General features: G+C 42.3%; 1 protein-coding gene across 2 annotated transcripts in view; it reads left to right on the forward strand.

Annotated features, from left to right (window-relative positions):
• Positions 1 to 21,284, forward strand: part of LOC103091803 (netrin receptor UNC5C) — a 62,103-nt gene extending 40,819 nt beyond the window's left edge. Inside the window, exons 6-17 of one of the 2 annotated variants that reach the window (XM_032949715.2) lie at positions 261 to 428; positions 1,028 to 1,192; positions 1,975 to 2,001; positions 3,176 to 3,373; positions 6,033 to 6,491; positions 8,778 to 8,865; positions 9,581 to 9,749; positions 11,532 to 11,768; positions 14,035 to 14,184; positions 14,873 to 15,037; positions 16,947 to 17,125; positions 20,203 to 21,284. In XM_032949715.2, the coding sequence (XP_032805606.2) occupies positions 261 to 428; positions 1,028 to 1,192; positions 1,975 to 2,001; positions 3,176 to 3,373; positions 6,033 to 6,491; positions 8,778 to 8,865; positions 9,581 to 9,749; positions 11,532 to 11,768; positions 14,035 to 14,184; positions 14,873 to 15,037; positions 16,947 to 17,125; positions 20,203 to 20,365 (2,168 nt within the window). In that variant the 3' untranslated portion in view covers positions 20,366 to 21,284. The remainder of the gene's footprint in view (positions 1 to 260; positions 429 to 1,027; positions 1,193 to 1,974; positions 2,002 to 3,175; positions 3,374 to 6,032; positions 6,492 to 8,777; positions 8,866 to 9,580; positions 9,750 to 11,531; positions 11,769 to 14,034; positions 14,185 to 14,872; positions 15,038 to 16,946; positions 17,126 to 20,202) is intronic. The other variant, XM_032949716.2, reaches the window with a different exon arrangement.
• The last annotated feature ends 1,529 nt before the right edge of the window (positions 21,285 to 22,813 follow it).

Below are 22,813 nucleotides of genomic sequence, written 5' to 3' on the forward strand. Positions count from 1 at the left end.
CATTCATTTATTATAATTGTTTATGCATGCATCAGTAAACATCCGCTTACAGATTAAAATGTGTGTGGTGTCCGAGCCACCTGCGCTCGGCTGATTGGCTAGGTATGCATCTGGCATGTGTGGTACTGGTCATATCAACCTCTTTGTTTCTCCCGCTAGCTTAAATAGATTTCATTATATCGGTTCGTTAAAATAGTTTTCATAACAGTGGTCGTTACGTGTGTGATTGTATTTCTGTGGCTGAAATGCCCTCCTGGCAGTGAATGGGGGGTGGTCTCAGTGGACAGAGTGGTCGCCCTGTAACAGCAAGTGTGGCCGTGGCACCCAGAAGAGAACCAGGAGCTGCAGTAACCCGACGCCTCTCAACGGAGGGGCTGTGTGCGATGGTCAGGGTGTGGAGAAGATGCCATGCAGCTCCCTGTGCCCAGGTGCAATGCCTCTTCTCATGTCTTTGGTCAGATAACAGTGGTGTGGTAGTAATTTCACATATTGAAATAAAATGGGTGTAAAGTTGCTTGAGCACATGTACATGCGAGTGTGAATGCGACAGCACTAATTTATAAGTGAACTTTAAATTATCTTTGTACCATCGTTCATTGAGTTTGCTTGAACTGCTTAGTTTTACATTCTTGATTGTGACATTGTTGGTTCGTTTCCCAGGACAGAAAATGCAAACAGGATGTTAATTTGTGTAACCTGATGCATTACTGGAAAAGTGATCCTGAGCTATGGCACTGCTATTTGTGCACAAATCCCGAGTTATGCCTATGGTGGGCTTTTCCCTATTCAATCTACTTTGTGCCGTTCAGTACAATGATGACCAGCCATGCGCTGGATTACCCTCTGCTGGATTTGTAGTAAAGGAATATGGAATTGATTCTGTGCTGTAAATAGAGATGTGCACTGCCCCACACTCGCTTGAGCATGGTGGCATTTTGACTCTCCTGCCTGCCTATTCATGTGCAGCAGCTGCATTTTTCCGCATGCCGTGTCGTCGTCCGATATGCCGTGCTGCGTGCCGTGGCAGTGGATGGCGGCTGGGTGGAGTGGAGCAAGTGGTCGACCTGTGGTCCCGACTGCACCCACTGGAGGAGCCGGGAGTGCTCCAACCCGGCCCCCGTCAACGGAGGCAAGGATTGCCACGGCTCTCCACTGCAGTCCCAGAACTGCTCCGACGCTCTCTGCCTACAGAGTGAGTACAGCTTTGCCACTCGCGATTCTGTGCAAACCCAGTAATAGAGCATCCTTCGACTCGAGCGCTTGTCCGTTTGGTACTGTCGCCGGTGTTTTACAGCCACACGGTTGTGTGAACGTGCAGTCCACTGTACATGCGATTTATTTTATATTCTTTTGGTACATTTGATTCGCTTTCGAGTCAAGTCCCACTATGACATTAATTAACACTGCCTTGCACAGTGCATGAAGCAAGCCTAGTCCCCGTAGACATAATTATTCAGATTTTTGCATGGTGTGCATGTTGCCCGCTAAAGGCTGCGTTGTTAAGATTAATGAGCTGCTGCACGCTAATGCAGCTATGCCACTTTATTGCGGAGTGGTCCATGGCAGTTGGCAACTGGTCCCAATTTATTGCCATAGATAGATCAGTGTTGTGGAATGAGGCTGAACTTCATTCATAGGCTAATGTGTGTTTGCCGAACGTTTTGGATCTGTCAGGGATGAGTGCTGCATTTGATTGCAATCCAATTTTTACAGCGAAGATCGTGTTAAAAGGAGTATTTCACTCGTAAATGCCATTTCTGTTTACATTACATGTTTTAAATAATATAGTTGATTTCTAACATTATTATTCTAATGAGCAGTAATTTGAATCAGGATGCATTGTAAATGCATGTGTGTGTGTATATCTCGAATTGTAAAAAAGTATATGCATTGAATGATTGTGATTTGTGTGCAAAATGAGTTCACTTTTTTTGTTTATTTTGTTTGAAACGTTTGATTGTCTGTCTCCTGCAGATGCAAAATACCGTGATGAGTTGTATTGTAAGTTTTCTTTCATTTTGTTACATTTTGCTTTATTTTATTGTGATTTTTATTTTTTTAAACCTTGTTTCCCAGGTCGTGATCACAAAAAATGTAAATTACAAACATAAATAATACGTATAAATTAAGCATAATGAGATGCATATAACATAATGTCTCTACGAAACGGTGTGTGAACACATAATTAATTATATAAATGCTTATTTTACATTTTATTTTACCTACGTGACTTTACCGAAAAAACCAAAGAGTATATAAATGCTGTTTATGGTGTGTTACCAATTGTAGTAATGTAATATTCATCTATTTTGTGAAGGGTCCCACCGTTATAAATCATATTACATGTGAAGGAAGAATGGACATTGAAATGCTATGCTGTGCAATCAGATCCCACTTATACCATTTGTCACAAAATGTGCATGCAATGTGATATATAGTGTGGGGTTTGATCAGACCCTCTTAGTTCATGCTATAAAGCAGTGCAAATAAACATTAATTATAATTTAACCTTGCATAAATAATTGAGGTTAATGAATGCTGAATGTAAAATTCCACTTTTTACCTACATTAAATTACACGTACCTGGCAAAGCCAATAATTTTAATACATGAAAAGGAAGACATTTTTTACAAACCTTGTGAAGTAATAATATAGCTGTTTACCTTGATTAATTGACATCCATTTTTGAAGGTCTGACTTCTTAAAACAGAATCACATTATATTTGTAATCAGTTCCCTTTCTTGATTACATTTTAATTTGGTAATGCCATGGGCCTGTTATTATACGCCCTATAGTAAAATTTTACTGTGCCAGTTTAGTAAATAGCCAACTCGGTGGCACTGTGGCAGAAAACCTAACTGACAGTTTGAAAGGCGCAATCTCAAATCATTCTCAGGGTTTGACTCGGCTCTTTACCCAAATAGGGGTCAATAAAATGAGTACCACCGTGACAATTCAACAGCAGTTGCCCTCTGGGGAGACCATGCCCCATCACAGGATGTGTAATTCCCAAGAACGGATCCAGGCTGCCTTGGCAGATTAGCAACAGCCAAGGCTTGTTTGAGCAGTGAAGAGACACTTTTGTAAATGTAACAAATGCAATTGTCGCCTTTAATGGAAGTTTGTGAGATGTCGCAGCCCAGAGCAATGGTGTTCCTCTCCCTTCCGCCACAGCGTCGGAGGCTAGAGGGGATGAGGTGGCACTGTACGCCGGCGTGGCAGCTGTGGTCGTTATCACAGTCGGCATCGTCTTGGCTGCGGCCATTCTCTTGTACAAACGACGCCAGCAAGAGTACGGCTCTGACATCATTGAATCAGCCTCAGCCCTGACTGGTGGCTTTCGTCCTGTCAACCAGAAGGCTGGCAGGCACGGTTAGTGTCCATTTCCCCCTTCTGTGCATTATGCTTACACTTTTTATTGCGAGGTGGTTATTCAAAATAAATAGCCTGCAATAAATTCCCAAAAACCACAGTGATCAGAACAGTGCAAATTTATATATGTATGTTGAACTTCTTTTGCACCGTACCAACCATGCTAATCGGAGGTGTGGGGGAAGGATAACAAACTAAACACAAAAAGCAGTTCTAAAGAAATGCGTTTTCCATCTATATAAAAGAGTGCAAAGCTTCAGTGGCTTCCTAATATCGGAAGGAAGAGCATTCCAGACGGCAGCAGAAGCGCATCTAAAAGCGCCGCGATGTAGTGACCATCTTTTTTCAATGGCTAGCCAAAAACCGCTGCGAGGATGACTGGACTTTGCATGATAGTTTATGCTCCTTGATGGGATCAGCAAATGACAGGAAGAAATGTGCACGGTTACCACATAAACATTCTACATTTTTTAGAGAGTCACCCCCCACGATCACTGGCGGAGCCAGTGGGGGGGAGTGGGGTGGCACGTGTCCCCCCAATGATCTGAACGAAATCCCTAATTTCGATCGGATCATTGGGGTTTATTAGTAATAAATCGGCATTTTGCGACTCCCACTGCCACTGTGTTACACATTATTATGTGCCAGGGACTCTATGAGATGATAGGACAATTGTCTGTATCCATATTTGGCAATAAGTAACGGCAAAGCAGTTATAAGTGACTCACAGAATTGTGCGCAGTTGGGTATACTGTACACGACTTCCCTGAAGGCATACCTTCAACGAGCGCGATGCAGATCACACACGGTTCGAATTTGACCCTCGATCGATGGCTGCGCCATCGAAGCAACATGCGTCGAATAAAAAGCAAGGGACAGGTCCTTACTTACTAACAACTCCTATCATTTTTCATTGCTGGAGGGGTTGCCCCCTCTACCTGAAAATCCTGGCTCCGCCAATAGCCATTGCCCACGATCAATTTAAATTCGCTACCCGAGAACGGGGAGAGCAGAGAAATCCCTCGCGCAATCCCTTGTTATAAACCAGTTTTGTCCACCCATCCATAATCGCTAGTCTGGTTCATTACATGTGGAAATTGGAAAATCTGTTTAGCCATAAATTAAATGATTAGCATCTCTTTTTTTTAAGCTCGACAATGCTTGCTGATTACCCACAGTCAACAATTCCAATTATGCCCCTACCTTGTAATATTGTGAGACATCACTGAAGCATGCCATCAGTAGTGCAGGGGACTTTAGTTTCATTGAAATTGAGAAATTGATGGGTGCAGTTGAGGTTATTTTTGTGGCTGAACCGTTAGAACATCATAGTTTGTGTGATTTTCATACAAACGGAGTGAATGGTTTACTATTATAGCTTTTAATATTTTCCAGGACTAGCTTCCAACTCGGCCAGTGATGGCATATATACATACATACAAGCAATAACTGTCCAAGATACAGAAATTATTCATTTAGAACACAGAACACGCTGTGGTATTATTCCATTGGACTACATTTTGTGCTTGGGAAACCTCATGGCTGAGTGCATGTGTGGTGCACTGACCCTAAAACCACACATATGCCTCACCTGCATTATAACTGTCACTCTCCGCGCTTCCTAATCCTGACCCTGTAAGCCTCAAATACCAGATTCCTCAATCCGCAGAGGATCAATTCCCACAAAGGGAATTCAAAGGTGGTGGCGGTGGTGGAGAAATCATAAATGCTGTAAAGTTCACATGTATGTGTGTATGTACCATGCAGCCACCAGTTAAAATTGATGAAGCCACCGACTCTAGCGACCGTTTGAGTGAATAATTGATATTGAAATGTTACTACATACAAATACTGCATATGGCCTTTGTGATTCATATTACACTGTTTGACAATTATGTTTACATGCACCCTCACATTGTATGAATGCAAGTAAGACATGCGTATCCAAAGTGGGTAGGCCATTAACACATCACGTATAAATATTTTCCATTCTGTTAAATTTGTGAGATCTATATCAGGTTTTCTACGTAAAAAAAAAAATCTAATTTGTATGCACTTTTGTTTAAAAGCTGTCATCAGGTGAGAGTGGTATCTGAACCGGTATTGGCTCACCACTTCACAACCTCCACTGACCAGTGTTGTAAAGTATGATCAACAACCCCCCAAGACCAACACATCATGGGGAATCTTTCATTCAGCAGTGGACTGACATAGGGTTTTAAATAATGATTTCATTTAAAATGAAATGTTAAATGTTGAGAATGGATAGTTTGAATATTTCTGACTACAGCCCATGTGTATATATATATACAGGTTAACAGTCAAATGTGACATTGAAAAGATCATATGAAAGCACGAGCAAAGCAAATAACCACTGCCCTGACACAGCAGCATACCCGCATAAATATGGTCTGCATACCAGCATAACAAGCTAGATGCAGAATGTTTAGTTGCACAACGTTAAAGCAATGAGGCACCAGTAAAAACAACATGGCACATATTGCTTTACAATTCTGTTAGGTTTGAAAACAAGTAAGGCTCGTTCCTCTGCTCCAACCTAAACAAATTCGACAACGCGACGTGCGTGAATTAACGTCGCCACCGCCACCTTCTGCGCTGTGCTCACTCACGCGCTCCTCTTTTACGCTTCTCCCGGCAGCCGACAACTCGTACCTTCTGCGCACGGCCATCCAGCCCGACCTCACGGTCACCGCCGGCTCGTACCAGCAGCCCGCCTTCCCCGCGCACGACACGGCACAGAAGATCCCCATGACCCAGTCGCCGCTGCTTGATGCGCTGCCGAGCTTGAAGATCAACGTGTGTGGCTCCTCCGGCCTACCGCCTGCCGACGCGCAGGGGGGCGGCGGCTGCTCTGTCGCCGCGTCGCCCAGGCGCCCCGCCCCGGACGGCAACGTCGGCTACGGAGCGCCGGGGCCCTCTCCGAGACGTGGCCCGCAGAGGCCCCGGCTGGATGCGGACCAGGCCAGCCTGAGGAGCGAGCAGGGCGTGGGGACGCTGCAGCACGGTGGCGGCGGCGCAGCATCTGGGGATGCTGGTGGTGCCAGTGTCTATGGGACGTTTGGCTGCATGGGGGGCCGTCTGGTGATACCAAACTCCGGTAATTGAGATATTTTACCATGCGAGGTTTTCGCGGTTGTGCTGTGGAGACCCTCTAATGTGTTGCGGGGTCCTACCCCATGTTGTCCGACACACTCGCCTATTTTCCGCTCCACGTGCTGGGAGCGTCTTCACGAACTGAATTCAGTTGTTTCACAATACATGCATCTGTGATGGAGAGTGGTTTTATGGAATATAGAAATACAGCATATGTCCTCTTAATGTTTTCACCTCTACGAAGATAGGTTTTCTTTGGTGGGACTAGCCCACACCTCAAGGCTAACAGTGGAACATTACATTTGATGCTTATTTCAGCATGATGTCGATCAAGATTTTTATTACTTATCAGCATCTACTTTTTAACCCATCACGAGTGATAAGCCAATCACCAGTGATAAGCCAATCACCTAACCGTCGTATTTCTACTAGCAAGAGAGAGACTATGTGGAGAAATCTTGAATGAACATTAAAACTGACTCTACATTACGATTACTCCATGTGTGCAAAAATAACCTGCAGTTAATTAACTTAGTAATGTAGGGATACATGAACATCATATAGTAATTAAATGTACTGTCCAGTTGCATAATGTGGGCTTGTTTTTGTATGCGATGATAAGAATAGGGTCACACATAGTTGAACAAACCTACAAATCACGAGCATATTCTCCATGGGGTGGGGTGATGGGTGCTTTATGGGTCGACATCATAGCACTTGGCTTGACAAATCTGGTACTGGATTATGACGAGTTTGGAGAAGCCACACTGTCCACTGAAGATTGCATTTAGCCAATCGTGCCCTCACCCTACTAAAACGTTGATCAGGACCCCCCCCAAAAGAAATTGCTGTAAAATGCTTGTGTTTAATTTCAAGCTTTATTTAAAATGTAATAAGATGTGAATAAGCCATTTCTGGTTCTCTAAATACATTCGTAAGCTCACATCATCCGGTAATTTAATTATTCAGTGCTTGCACAAGGCTCTTCCCCAAGCTATTGACCGATATTTTAATCCAGAACAATAACTTGTTTCAAGCTCTCAAGGCAAATGGATATTCTGACTACACAATCCGCAAAGCCATGACCCCAACCATGAAGAAGGATCCTCTTGAGGATCCAATCAAAACCATCACCTTGCCATACATAGCAGGGGTAACCAAAAATATTTCTAAAATCAAGAACAAACAAGATCCAGGTCCGATTTAACACAGTACATAAATTTTGTGATCTGATCCCATCTGTAAAGGACAAGATTCCTGACATGCAATATCCTGGTGTCTACAAACTAAGCTGTATCTGCAGCAGCAGTTACATTGGGGAAACTTAGCGACAAGACTCGGACCGTGTTCGTGAGCATAAGGCAGATTTGAAACACGGTTTTCTCTAAGACGATGGTACTTTGCAAGCCTACTGGCTATCAACAAAGATTCGTTCATGAAGCCATCCATATATACAGACACAGACACAATTTCAACCGAAAGGATGGTTATAAACTCACCAATCATTGGAAAGATGTCATCAACCACTTTGGGTCATGACGTGATTTGTGTTTCTTGTCAACCTCCACCGTCAGCAGTGTGGGTGTGTGGAGCAAGGCACAATGATTGCCTGGCGGCCCTTTGACTGGTGAAGACCCGCCGCAGGAGCCGTTGCTTCCTCCTACATTAACATTAGCTGCCCCGCCCATGCTGCTGACACACTTGGGCTACGCCCATCTCAAAACCTTTATAAACAGTTTTCCTTTAGAGGCTAACCCCCATTTTCCTGATGACGAGCGCTTGTGTTGCGATTGAAACGTCATGGTTTTTTTTAAATTAACCATTGCTACAGTCTACATTATGCACTGCCAGTACACTCACCATACTTAATAACCAGACTACAGTCTACATTATAGACTGCCAGTACACTCACTCCGATTAGAACCAAGCTACAGTCTACATTAGTGTTTTTTTTCATTAAATTTGTATTATTTGTATTAACTTTATTTTTATTATTCTTTTTCTATCTACATGACTTTACCGAAAGAACCAAGAATATGAATTCCTGCAGTCACGAAAGTTTCAAGCCAAAATTTAATAACTTGTTTGTTTCATTGTTGAGCTGCAAAATAACGTGACCCATGAAAAATTTATCGTGTTAAAATATTAAGTACGCGTTCAGGAGACGCAAGAATGGATCGCAGTGTGTAGGTTGGAGCCGTGAGTCTTCACGTGCGCGCCTTTGCCTGCAAACATCTGCTGTTTCTAAAATATCTTGCTTTAATCTCCTCTGTCTCATCTCTTTTAAAAGGGCTGAGCTTGCTTGTGCCGCCTGGTGCAATCCCTTCTGGCCAGTTCTACCAGATGTATCTCACTGTTCACAGGGACGAAGATAAAAGGTACGAAGCAAACAGTAGATAATGTTGGTGCTTATCTTATGTCACGTTTTATTATACCCAGTTGTACTGATGAACCTTATCCGAAATCTAGCAAGCACTGCGTGTTTGTGCTCATTGTTTTAAACTGTAAAATCTTTAAATGTGACAGTTCAGCAATTGGTGTTACAGAATGTTCTGTTTCGGAAGTTGAACTTATCCTTGTTCACCAAGTGTCACTCATATATGAATGAACATTATAGTTACATATTGTATGGATTAACAAGGCACATATATTGCTTTATTATTGCTGCATTTTAAGGCCATGTATGTATTCCATAACCATTTTACATTGCAGTTTAAAGGGTCATCCCTGAAATTGCTTGCTCACGCCACTGCTTGGCAGAAGGCCCTCCACTAGAGGGCGCATTAAAGAATAGGCTGAAGTGGGAAGACTTTACCCAACCACAACGTGATATGCCAGACACCTAACTAGTGTACCAATTTATACTCCTGGGTTGACATAAATGTAGGGATTTAACAAACTTGCATCATTAAAATTAATACCTGCTGTGGTGTGTAAACATCAGCATTGGGAAGACAAAGGAGACCATGTGTGGTGCTGGCCACACTCACCCCTACGTGTGTCGTGTCACTCTTCATAGGTGCTCGCGAACAGCACTTGCATCAACAGACTGTGTAGGTTGTATGATTTGTCTTTGTGTTTTTGTGTTCACAGGCCAGTGCTGGAGGGCAGCCAGACCCTGCTGAGCCCCGTGGTGTCATGCGGGCCCCCCAGCGTCCCGCTCCTCTCCCCCGTCATCCTCTCCCTCCGCCACTGCGCCGAACTAAACTCTGAAGACTGGGCCCTCGGCCTCAAACGGCAGCTCGACTCCGGGCACTGGGAGGTGAGCCTTTTGAGTATTTTAGCATTAAGTCAAAGTGTATCCAGCCTGCTTGATTGAGTGTTGAGTAATTCTCATCTGAATTAGCTGTCCTGAGCTAGTGGTGGAAGTTCCAAATGTCTCTGATATGTGTGAATTTACCCATACAACACTCAGAATGGTACTTACTTTACTGACACCAGATGTTAAGCTGATTGACATTCCGTCATTCCAAATGTAAGTGGGGTTCTGTATCAAAGCCTGATATGTATCATTATAAAGTCCTTAATAGTGGATCAGATTGTGGCTTCATCCACATGGCAGTGTATTGTATCTTAAACTATATCGCCAGTTATAATGATAAAGCCCTTCAAACAAGGGCACTTAATGGCACTTTAGAGAGAGAGTGCAGATAAAACAAAAGCCAAGTGAGTGCAGATAAAGGAAGAGCTGATAAAGAGCATGCACACACAGACAGCGGATAACATGAGAGCAACTATGGGGAATAGGATAGAGAACAGATGGTTGAGAGTGTGCTGCTGCTGTGGTGTACTGTACATTGCTTCCAAACTCCGCTCACAAAATAAGAGACATCACGGAGAGATAGCGGAAGAAAAGAAAATGACGGTAGTACAGTGAGGACTTGTACTGCTGCCGAATAATCAAAGTGAACCATGTTGGAGTCATCGTTAGTGCCTTTGACAGTATTAGGCAGCGGCAGAAATGACTGTTCAAAAAGTGCACTGTTAACCTGTTCACACCTTACAACCTGTCATTGTCTGGCCTCACTATAATGAGGCTCTCCTGCAGAGGGGAAATGTTCAAATGTGTGCCTTGCCACTGGCGTGCCATAGCCGCCTACCTTTGCAAATTATTGCACAAGACCTTTGGCATCATTTGTATAGCAGATGGTGTGCTCTAAAAATTCCCTGCACGATTACCAGTTCAAGGTGGGTTTCAATCCACCAAACCTTTGCAATCTGCTTCTTGGAAACAAATGCTCCATGTGCTTTACAGCCCAACAGCGTCAAACCTGTATATACATTGGGCAGCAGGGTAGCACAGTGGTAGCACTCGCACCTCACAGCAAGAAGGCCTGGGTTTCATTCCCGACTTGGGTGCAATTCTGCGTTGAGTTTGTACTTTCTTCCCCCATTTACCACGTGGATTTCCTCCAAATACTCCTCCCATAGCTCAAAACACCCATAAAAGGGAGCTGTGTCGGCCATACATCCCAATGCTGACATTCTACCTGCAAATTGCTCATTTGGGATTACACACAGCAACAGCAACATCCCCCCGACTGAAAAAAAGCTCGCTTTAAGGCTCAGTGAGGCTTACCTGGATAAACAAGTGTAATAATATATTTTTAAAAATCATAATCACTGTCATTGTAAAAATTTAATTGCAGTGAACTGAGAAAACATTATTTATTACGTATTATTTGCTAGTTTTGCCGAAAGGCATTTTTATATATATTATTATTTGGTTTTGTGCTAGATTTTTTTTCTTCTGAGCATTGCCCAGGTATGTTTTTAGACTATAGACAGTTTTACTGAGAAAACAAAATCTATGTTCTCGTAACTCAGATTCACTGCACAATAGATTTTGTATTTCAGGGTACTGTCACTTAGCTAAAGAAGGTCAATTAATTGTTTAATTAACACAGTGTTATTGAGCCTCAATGTTTAACAGCCTTGTAGTGCACTGGAGTTCGACTGCCTACATGCTCACTCCACTGGCTCTTTCACTGACTCGCTCATTTACTCTTCTGACTAACCTCTTCCCTCCCTTCCTGCATTGCAGGAGGTGCTGAGGCTGGGCGAGGAGCCTGCACGGCCGCCGAGCTGCCACTGGCAGCTGGAGGAGCGGGCGTGCCACGTGCTCACCGAGACGCCGGGCACGTACGCCGTGCTGGGGGAGGCGCTCGGCCCGGCGGCCGTCAAGCGGCTGAGGCTGGCGGCGTTCGCGCCCAGCGTGTGCCCCTCCCTGGAGTACAGCCTGCGCCTCTACTGCCTCAACGACGACACCGAGTCCCTCGCGGTGAGAGCCGCTCCCCTCCCGGGGATTACGTCAACCACCACCAGCGGCAGCACCACTGCTCATCATTGTCTGTCTGTGTTTATGTGTTCTATAGGGATGTAACTATTGACCCTCCACAGTGATTTGATGATTTGCCATTTCGAACAATTGTGGTTCTCTTCAATAATAATTTATTTCTTTCACTCATGCTTACCATCCTGTTTGTATTATTTATTTAGTCTCATTTACACAATTTTATTTGCTGCATTAACGAAACAAATACCCTCCAGAGGGGCTATATAATTTTCATGATTTGTAAATAATACATTTTATGTGTACGTAATGAACTGAGCAGAATAGTACTTGTCCATTGAACAGAGGTTGAGAGGTTTAGACGAGTGGAAGTTGTTTTTTCTAGAGCATAGAGCAGTGGGTTGATAGTTAAGTGAGACGTGCTCATAATGTAGGCACAGGAAAGCCCTTGAATGTATTGAGGGCATTTGTGTAGTTGTTGGAAGATTTCCATGTATTTGAAAGTGCAAAGCTGCTTTAAAATTCTGTTTGTGTAAAATCTGAATAATTTCGTATAAATTGATTATTTTTTATTTACTCATAAAAATATACAAAATAATTGACAGTCATTGTAATGTTAATTGAAGTTATAAATCATGGATTAGCTCACGTCTGAACATTTTTAACACCTCAATTTGTCTTCGCAGTGTTAACTGCAAAGTTTGTGTCTTGTCAATGTATGTCGCTCAGCCACCCACGTTTAACTGTTTTTGCGATAGTCACAGTTTATCGGAAAATCAAAATGTAATTCTGCCCAGCTGGTCATTAGCAAAGCATCATTATTTTCCATCATGGTACTTACACACTGAGATGCTTTGACATGGCTGATTCATTTCACTTTATGCATAGTGATATCTCTACTGAGTGACTTAATTCATACATGCATTAGTAGATTATTCCGTTTGGCTTTATGGTACAATTACAGCTCAACTATGGTTGAGAAAGCCGAGTATTTATATGTGGGAACATAGCAGTCTTTCGAAGCGTGCATTTCTTTATAATTTAATTTTCTTATTTCTGTTCAGATTATATTTCATACCACTCCAAATTGGTCCTTTAATGCATTTTTAATGATGTTAAAGCCCAGTTGTTTCAGTCACATCATTTCTCGTTGGCCACAAATATAAATGTGCATAATAAATGTCAAAGTTCTGCACGCATTGTAACGGATATCTTTTATTACAATGTCCTGATATCTAGTTTTGTGTAAAAGCTTTGACTTGGATTGCAAATCCTGCACATTAAATTTGCCGACAAGCCTACTAGTTACTTGAGATTCAGTGTTTAATTTGCTTCCCAGGCTCAGCACAGCTTGTCCTGCTTTTATGTGAATCAAAAGCTATTCCCTGGGGCTGAGATAATATTATGAATAGGGAGGCAATAGTTATCAGTGCCAAGCTTGGCAATGTTATGTATGTGAGTGGGTGAATGTGTATGTTTACGTGTGCCCTTGTGCTTACATGCATGCGGATGTGTGCACACATTTGTGCTGGCTCCGAACAGTTATGCAAGCATTACTAAATTCGAAAGGGAATAAAAAGCCACAGTGTGTATGGGATATGTATGGTGACGAGATAGTATCTACCTCGCCTGGTATACAGGAGGTTGTGGATTAAATCCCAACCCTGACGCCTGTATATTATGAGTTTGCATTTCTCTCTCCCCGTGGTCGCGTGGATTTTTCTCCGGGTCCTCCGTTTTTTTGCTCAACCTTTCGAATCAACGTGTGTTAAGAGTATTTGGCTGCTATCAATTACCACACGATAAGCCACTTTGTTCAACTATCATTTGTGTCCAGATCACTTTTGAAAAAGAGCTATATAGCTCAGTAAGCCTTACCTGGTAAAATGAACATAAATATGTGTACATGTTTTCAGAAGAGATGGCATGGCAATAAACCTGCTATTGTGTAATCCCACTGACCCGACTTGAATTAGCCATGCAAATAACAAATGACAATGGTTATCTCAATGTGTGCTCGTTTGCACTTGGGTAGACTTGGCGTAAAATTTGGCATATCTTGCAGTTGTGCTTCGTCAGCACTCCAGACACAAAGGAGACTGGGTGTGGTGCTAACCCCATCACCCCCTCCATATGTCACGTTGCCCTTAGTGTGCTCTTACTAGAAGAGCCTGTCCCAATAGTATAGCCTATCCAGGCTGAAAATAATCTTTTATCTTTGTCCTTTTTGCTGTGTGTGGTGGGGGACATGCAGGAGGTCGTTGAGCTGGAGAAGCAGCTGGGGGGCCGTCTGCTGGAGGAACCCACGACCCTGAGCTTCAAAGCCAACTCAGGCAACCTGAGGCTCTCGATCCACGCCATCCCAGACGTCCTCTGGACTAACAAGTTGCTCAACACGTTCCAGGTTCAATGAGTAGCTCACATTGTTCTTTTGAATATGGCTTTGAAGGCCATCTATGTGATTTTACCGAAATAACCAAAGAATATGAATTCCTGCAGTCACGAAAGTTAAGTCAAAATCCGAAGGGGTATTCAATGATGCACAACATTCTGTACCTGCATGAGTACATTTCCAACTTATTATTTAATATTTATCATACTAAGCCTGAACACATTGGAGGAATGCACTTTTTATTTAAAGACATCTCATGAAAATGTGGCCAATGTTAACTAACTCATCATCTTCTTAGTTTTTTCGGTAAAGTCACGTTGAAGAGAAACAACAGAATAACTAAATATATATAAAACAACGTGACTTTACCGAAAAAACTAAGAATATGAATTACTGCAGTCACGAAAGCTTTAAATCAAAATTTAACTCATCATCGTTTTTGTCCAAAAACGACGTGGATTAGTATATCGATTTTTTTGTGAAAAAAATGTGAAATTTCCCACTTTATGTAACATTTAGCATACTCAGCCTAAATACATGAGCAAGGAATTGCAGGGCTGCACTTTTACATTTTGCTTCTTGAGAGAAGTCGAGAATGTCCCATCTAGACGAGACTGGGCCACGGTCATGAGACAGGGGAATTTTGAACGCTGGCTCACGGCCCTTTGACCCTTTGTTTGTTGCACCGCCAACCGTGCAGGAGATCCCCTTCTGGCACGTGTGGCCGGGCTGCCAGCGGCTGCTGCACTGCACCTTCGCCCTGGAGAGGGCCGGCCTGAGCAGCACCGAGTTCTCCTGCAAGCTCTGTGTGCAACAGCTGGAGGGCGAGGGCCAGGTGCTGCAGCTGCGCACAACCCTGCTCAACGTGAGTGCCTCGCGGCATGCCTCTTGTGCAACCCTTTTCTCCAACTTAAAAAAAGCTGTGTCAGTTTGTCATGATGTTTTACTTCCACGGATAACTTGAGTCATTTCGAGTAAATACATAAGTAAAAAAAAAACATACACATGTACATCTATACAGCCCTTTTGTTAACCCACTGCAGGCTGAAGACCTCTAAACACCATGCATGTCATGGGGATTACTTGTGGCTCACAGAGTCTACGATATATGTGCTTCCAGGTAATGCAGCTGATCTTGTAAAAAAACAAATGGATTGGCTCAACCTAATTCCAAATAGTTGTGGAAGCATAGCAACATTCTCTAATCTGCTTTATCGTGGTCAGAATTCTTTGGTAAATGCAGGCAATTGGAGGATTTAAATCAATGTTAATGTGCAATTTCTTTGAGGGACTATTATCTTGGTGTAGTCTGGGACTGTGTTGTTGTTTTTGCTGCCTTGCCCAATCTTGATAAATCGGACTTATATAATTAATAACTTTTTTATTTCGTGATTTGATTACCATTTTCAATTTTTTTGACTCCTATAGCTTTTTGTATTGGTTGCTGTTGTAACTTGCGGACCTGCCCGTACTGGACATATGTAAAAAATAGCTTCATAGATTATCGGATTCCTCCAGTCTAAATACATATTCTCATTCTGATAAACCAAATTGTTTTGGATGAGTGTACGTACTACCAGGCTACCCAGTCTAACCTTATCCAGAACCCGTACATTTCTCAGGATTGTATTCTCCACTTCTCTTGTGTCTCATGTCTTGGAAGCCTTCCACCTAGAAACACAACATTTGATATGAGGGGTTTAATATTAGACACAGTGGGTTATAACCCCATCAACCTCTAGCAGCCAAAACCATGTTGTTATAATAACTTGTTGCTGTTGAAGGGAGGCGAGAGTATTTACCTTAGATAAGCTCTATTTTGGCAAAAGGTTAGTATGTCTGTGTTAAAAGCTGGTCTTTGCCAGTGATGAAACAAGATCTTGAATGCCTGTGGTGGGAAAACGCACACTAATGGTGTTTTTTTTCTCCAGGATTTGGAATCTGCTCTGTCTAGTAAACTGTGACAACGCATGTCTGTGCAATAAATCCAAATGATACAAGTTACTGCTGGCAGCTATTATCAGAAAGCCATTGAGGATTTAGGCAAAAACTGTGCCATCATGATAATTTCATGTTAATTAAAAATAATCTCCATATTTTCAGGAAAGTCACACCGTAGTGGCAAAATTGTATTAAAAAAAATGGTTATGCTCGGGATGTTTGGTCATTTTATTTGTGAGTATTTTTACAAGCGTGAGGAAAACAGAGTCTATAAAAACACCCATGCATGCGACAGGGTAACGCGTACAATTTTCACAGACCAGTTGGAAACCTGTACTCTGTACTGTCTTTTACACACCACCTCATTTCCCTCTGAATTAGTTGGGGTTGTGGAGTCATTTGGAGAAACTCTGTTGGATGGAAAGGAAGAATGCGGAAGTTCTAGAGCAAGTTCAGGAGAGAGAGGAGTCTCGGAAGAATCCAGGGAAAACAACACATATATAGAAGGGCACATTCTTAGAGGTGAATGTCTGATGGATGAAGTTGTGCAGAGATGTTGGGAAAGAAACCAAGAGGCAGAAAATGTTAAACGTGATTTAATGACTCGAAGGACTGGATCCATACGGTGAAATTAAAGAGGTCAAGATCTTACAGAATGCAGGCAGTTTGAGTCGCATGCCTGCTGCCTGGCAGAGGACTAAAGAGAATATTGTTAGGATTAGGCACATTGACTTCAGCAAAATCCATCAACCAGGTCTGCTGAGAGCTGGATTGTTGGCAAGTGCCACCACACACAGCGCATTTAGTCAGTGGTTGCTGATTTTGTCTTGCAGGCTCCGAGTGCCACTGATGATTCCCCCACGGAGGCTGCCTCTGCTGGCTCGGCCCTCGTGGGTCCCCAGGCTTTCAAGCTGCCCTACTCCATCCGCCAGAAGCTGTGCAGCAGCCTGGACTCCCCCAACCCCCGCGGCAACGACTGGAGGCTCCTGGCGCACAGGCTGGGCATCAACAGGTACGGGTGGACTGACAGGGAATCCTATATGAGGTTATTAAGAATAGACTGGGCATCAACAGGTAGGGGTGAAGAGAGACTTCCCTGTGGAGTTAATAATAATAATAATAGACTAGGCATACACTCCTATGAGTGGACATTGAGAGCTATATAGCATGGTTGGCTACGTTTGTGCGCAAAAAAGTTCAACATACATAATGTTGGTTTAGCAGGACATTATTGTTACCCTTTACCAACCATGGCCCACTGTTTGTGTAAAGAACATATCATCCTATCAAAAGATTTTCTCAGGTGTCTGGAAGGCCTCTAAATGGTCCATTCTTCTGTTCCCTTTGCTATTTTAGAACAATTTACATACCTGTGATATAATTCTTCAGGTCTCAATGTTTTAATATGACTGTGCCATTCCACAATGAAGGTGATTTATTCCTTTATCTGTTTCGTAATTAGGTTTACTAAATTTGATCCAATGCTGTCTCCCATCGTGGGGACATTCGTTTTCGATTAAATATGTAAGTAAATTACCTATTAGGCATTTTTTTTAGTTTACAAAATCACTCTTTTCTTTATCCGGATAAATGTTTGGTTAAACACCTGCAGTGGAAACGGCCACTGTCAAACCAGTGAATACTCATTTTGGCTTAGTCGTCAGCCTCGACGGGTTTGCTAAAATGCAAATACCCGAATGAATTTCCTGGGTAAACATACTTATCTGGTGAGGCACTTAGCCTTAATATGACATACAGCATTAGCATGAAACACAATTATTTAGAAAGCTTTCTGGGAAACAAAATGCTGATAATGACTAATGCTTAATAATGAGTATGAAAGCATAGCATATATGCACAGCTTGTATGTCCGTGTGGTGGTGGTGTTAGCACAGTGCACTATGATCCTAGTAACCCAGGTTCAATTCCTGGCCAAGCGTAAGTACCAATTAGCATTTGAACTCTGGCCTGAGCCTCCTACAGGTTCACTCAGCATGAAATCAGCCTTGCTAAAGTGTGGCAATGCCAGCACTAGGGAGACTGGATACTGGGCACAGTGTTGGCACCACCACCACCACCACCTCCACATGGTGGAGGTGGTTCTTGCTAACACTTTCAGTGGGGTAAATTGTGGGTGACCCACTAATGACCAAATTGGCTCGTAGCCCTCGCTTAAACAGACAGACCATTTACCTACATTAATACAGTGATATGTTCCTGTTTATTTTGCATTCCTTGACAAAAAATATTGTTAGGATATCCATAATCCAACCAACTGGCTGGCTTCGGCTGTTTAACTTATGTCAATTAATGTAATTTGAATAGAATATTTGTTCAAACATTGAGAACAATCCAAGAATGTATATAATACAATGTTATATGTACAACCCTTCATCATAAAACATGTGCTTTTTGTTTCATTTCATCCAACCCCAATATTTCTTGCATTTAGATAAATAAACATCAGGCCATGACTGCAACCTAATAGCGTGAGCCGCTGATTGTTGACATGCTATTAATTTTACTGAACCAATGGTAAAGCACATGGCGTCTTTTAACTCGTATCCAACTGGCAGTAATGCATGAACCGTGTTTGTCACTGTTCTTGTAGCATATCTGGGGTTTTCTGGGCTTAGGTTTAATGGGTAACATTTTATAGAGCTTTGAGTAATCATTACAATACATAATGTTAATGACCCCATGTCGATGTTTAAATGTTTCTGGGCCATCAGCACTTCAATTCAATTAGGCTCTGCGGTCCATTGATGAAGAAACGCACAAACTCACATGATTGTATCTGTCTGGTGATTGTAGAGGTCCTTTAATTATTACAATCGGCCATATGGACTGTGAAATCAGAGCTCACTCTGTGTGGTGCCTAATGGTGTTTGTTTAAGGTCCAGCAATATGTGCTGCTAATGGCATATGTCTGACGCGTTTTTAAATCGGAGCTTTTAAAAAGACATTTGTAAAGGAGTAAGTGGACCGCAGTCTGTTAACTCCCCTATGTGCGTAGAAAAACGCATTTTAATTTTACTTTATGGATGTATCCACACACGTTATCAATACGACGGCTTAACAGGAACACACTGACTAATTATATTTGGTATATATTGAAGTCAATACTGTAATTAAAACTCAGTACTGCATGCATACATTGTTAGAAAATCATATCAAATGTAAGTTTCAAACTAAATCCTGCATGATTTGTCACTAAAATACTGTGAATACGAAATGTGAACACAAACTATGATCGGTTGTACAGTTTATTTTTTTCCTTAATGCCATGTTCTTTTCTTGACGTAAAAAATATATTTGCAACATAGTATGTTGTGAAATTCAAGTTGGCATACTGATTTATTTATTGTTTTTGTTAAAGAGTTAATTTCTGAAAAATGTAGGTGATGTGCATCGTACACCTGAAGTGAAAACAAGACTCAGAAAATCCATGTCCCTTTAATTTATGTTTAAGGCCCCAAACACATTTAACATAATTCAGCAACATATTTTAATGGAGCCATGGAATGAATCTTCAAACATTTAATGTTGAATTAAACTAATTCACATTGTGTAAAAAAACAGGATAAATTTCTACCACCAAGGTAAAAAAAATTGTATTATACTTTGTTGCTTTTACTATATTGAACAAGATATGTATGATACTGCATTGCCTGGTGTATAAGGACCAATAACACAAACCCAATACTTGTGTCAATAGCACTGCTCTAAAGAGGAAATAAATTACAGGATACATTTTGGGCAATGGCCATTTTGCTGTGAGAGCCATTGCCGGAAACATTGCCTGTTGTATAATTTTATTGTATATTGGATCTAACTAATTGGCTGTCGGGTGGTGTCAGGTTTAACGACACCTTTATATTTACGTGATCTAACCCAAAAAAACTCTTATGGATGTTGGTCGTGAAAGCCTACATATTAAACTATATTCACATTCCATATTTTTATGATAATTACGATGGATGTAACTGAATCTTATCAGGTGACATATTGTTTCTTTTTTTTATGTGTCACTCCAAACGGTGGGTGGGATGTTGAGATGCCCTCATATCTGACCTGTGCCCCTTGCAGTGCTAGCATGGAGTATTTTGAGACGAGAGGGAGCCCCACGGGGGTGGTGTTGGACCTGTGGGAGGCCCAGCACGAGGAAGATGGGGATCTGGACTCACTGGCCAGTGTGCTGGAGGAGATGGGCCGCAAGGAGGCCCCACACCCTGCCCTGGCCCATGCCTGAGCTCAACAATGGGCGTGACAGCATCCATAAGGACACTAACGGACAGACCAACAATCGGGGCCACCCAATCCCAGTGGGGATGGCTCTTTAGGTCCGTGCCGCTATGCAGTGCAGCCGAGAGAAAGAAGTTGCCAAGAAATTCAAGATGACTGTGAGCAGTGCAAGATGACAGTGTCTCCAATTGTACTATATTAAAAACAAATGTCGGGTTAAAGCCCAAGTGTAACAAAGAAAATCCAACGGACCGAAAGTGAACATCGCCATTGCTACATTGTCCATTTTATAACACACAAAAAATTCCAACATATGTATTGTTACTGCTTTTTAGCCTTTTCCGTTAGTACACGAGTACATGTTTACATATGTTGGCAAGAGACACGAACTCACACCTGTCATAACACTCACTCTATTTAATTTAAGTAGGTACACTTTGAATAAAATGTACAAAGCAAGACTTTAATAAATTACGCATTCTCTATATTTGGTTAGGGGTTACTTATTGGTATTTGTATTTACTGTTATTTAGTTGATGTACAATTGTTACATGTATGTGTTGCTCATTCCTTGGATTTTTTTTATATTTAGAAATTGTATTGGATATTTATTTCTATAGTATACTGTATCTTTACCAAAAAACAATTTGTATTTCATATTTTATAAGGTCTTTGCTCTGCTTGGAAAGCAAGTGTGCATCTTTTGAGTGTGTGTCCACTGTAAAGCCTTAATTTTCTTAGCTGATGTGAGATCAAATGCGTAATCTAGTAAACTATGCAACCGCTGTCAATACTGCATTAATTGGTTCCAATTAAATGTACTCTTGCCTATTATATGTTTGAGTAGGTGTAATTTTACTGTATAATCTGGCACTCTCATTGTAATATGAAAGCGTTTTTACGGAATAAATTATATTTCCATTAAACACCTGTTGCGTTGATGTACTTAAATTATGTTTTTTAAAGATTTTACAGCATTCTGTTTCTTGAATGTGGAATTTGAGTACGTATATTAAAGCTTACGTCTTAAAAATGACTACTCCTTGTACCAAAGAGTAATCTTTGAAAAAAAAATAATGTCGGGAAAGAGCCTATAGATAAAAAAAACCTCATACATTATATTGTAATGTAAGTTCCTTATTTGACAACCACGTACGTAGGTGTAGTTTATACGTAAGGAGTCCGATTTTTCCCGATCCACCTGAAAGTCTGCTCTTCTGGTCAGAAGGACCTCCGAGGCCCTCACCCCTGACGACCTTTCTGTCCACCCAAATTGGCACGACCTGGCACCTACACACCCTCCCCTTTTGGTCATGTTTTTTTTAATAACCACTCCCTCTCTCTTGTCCATGTCATCCTTAATGAAAGAGATTTTATTTGAATCCGTTTTTTTTTCTTCACGAGCTTATGCACTGCTAATATATCCCTCTTTTACAGCATACCCAAGACAATTGGTTACGTTCAATGCTTGAACCCATACTCCGACAACAAAGCCATGCAAAGACAAAGATTATCCGTATAGCCTTCAGAGACTGTTGGGGCAAGGGCTGTTAGCGAGGACCTACGAAGGCCGGCACGGCACACAAGGGGGTGGGTGGCCAGCAGCACGCCTGACCGCCTTTGTGCCCCCAGTGGCGATACACACCGCTCTGGGTACTCATTTGAGGCCGAGTCGACCTAGGGGAGGCCCAGGACAGGTTCAGGTAATCCACTGGTGTTGGCTGTCAGCGGGAATTTAACTCGGGGCGCCGGGTTCGTAATACAGCACGCTAACCACTACCCCCCCCCCCATTACCCATGCTTTTGTGGGTTAATACTCAAGGCAAAAAAGACAAAAAAATACTAACATCCCCACCCCCCTCCCCCCATTAGCCTTCAACAGGCTGTTGGGGCAAGTCCTGTTCGCCAGCAACCCATGAAGACCAACAGCATACGAGGGGGTGCGTGGCCAACCTCATACCCGGTCGCCTTTGTATCTCCATTACAAAAAAAACATCGCTAAACAAGGGGGGTGGGGGTTACATTCCTGGAAAATGCCGTGCTCGACAAACAATAGACCCCCGTGGGAAAAATAGGGGTTGGGGTTCTGGGTCCGAAATGATCAACCCCTCGTTATTGTAATAAGGGAAGCCGAGTCGCTTACGTGTCAACCCATACGCTTTACTCCGTATTCGCGTACAGGGAAATTGAGTTTTCAGGTACATTCGGCGTACAGACGTTTCAATAGGGCCACAACAAACGATGTTGTCTATTTGTTTGTGTTTCTCCCTTGTGATGGGACTTGGTCGGATGAACGGTGAGATTTATTCGGGCACGGGGTGACCAATAAGGTCTGAATTGGTCTGTAATAAGATAGGGCACTGATACGGGGTTGACAGGAATGAGTGTGTGTTACATTATCACGTGTAAAAAAAAAAATGCGCCCTTGATAAATTGTTCACACAGTCGATACTTT

Source organism: Petromyzon marinus, chromosome 8 (genome assembly GCF_048934315.1).
Source record: "Petromyzon marinus isolate PM22_M1 ecotype Great Lakes invasive population chromosome 8, UKy_Petmar_22M1.pri1.0, whole genome shotgun sequence".
In the NCBI taxonomy this organism is placed as follows: Eukaryota; Metazoa; Chordata; class Hyperoartia; order Petromyzontiformes; family Petromyzontidae; genus Petromyzon; species Petromyzon marinus.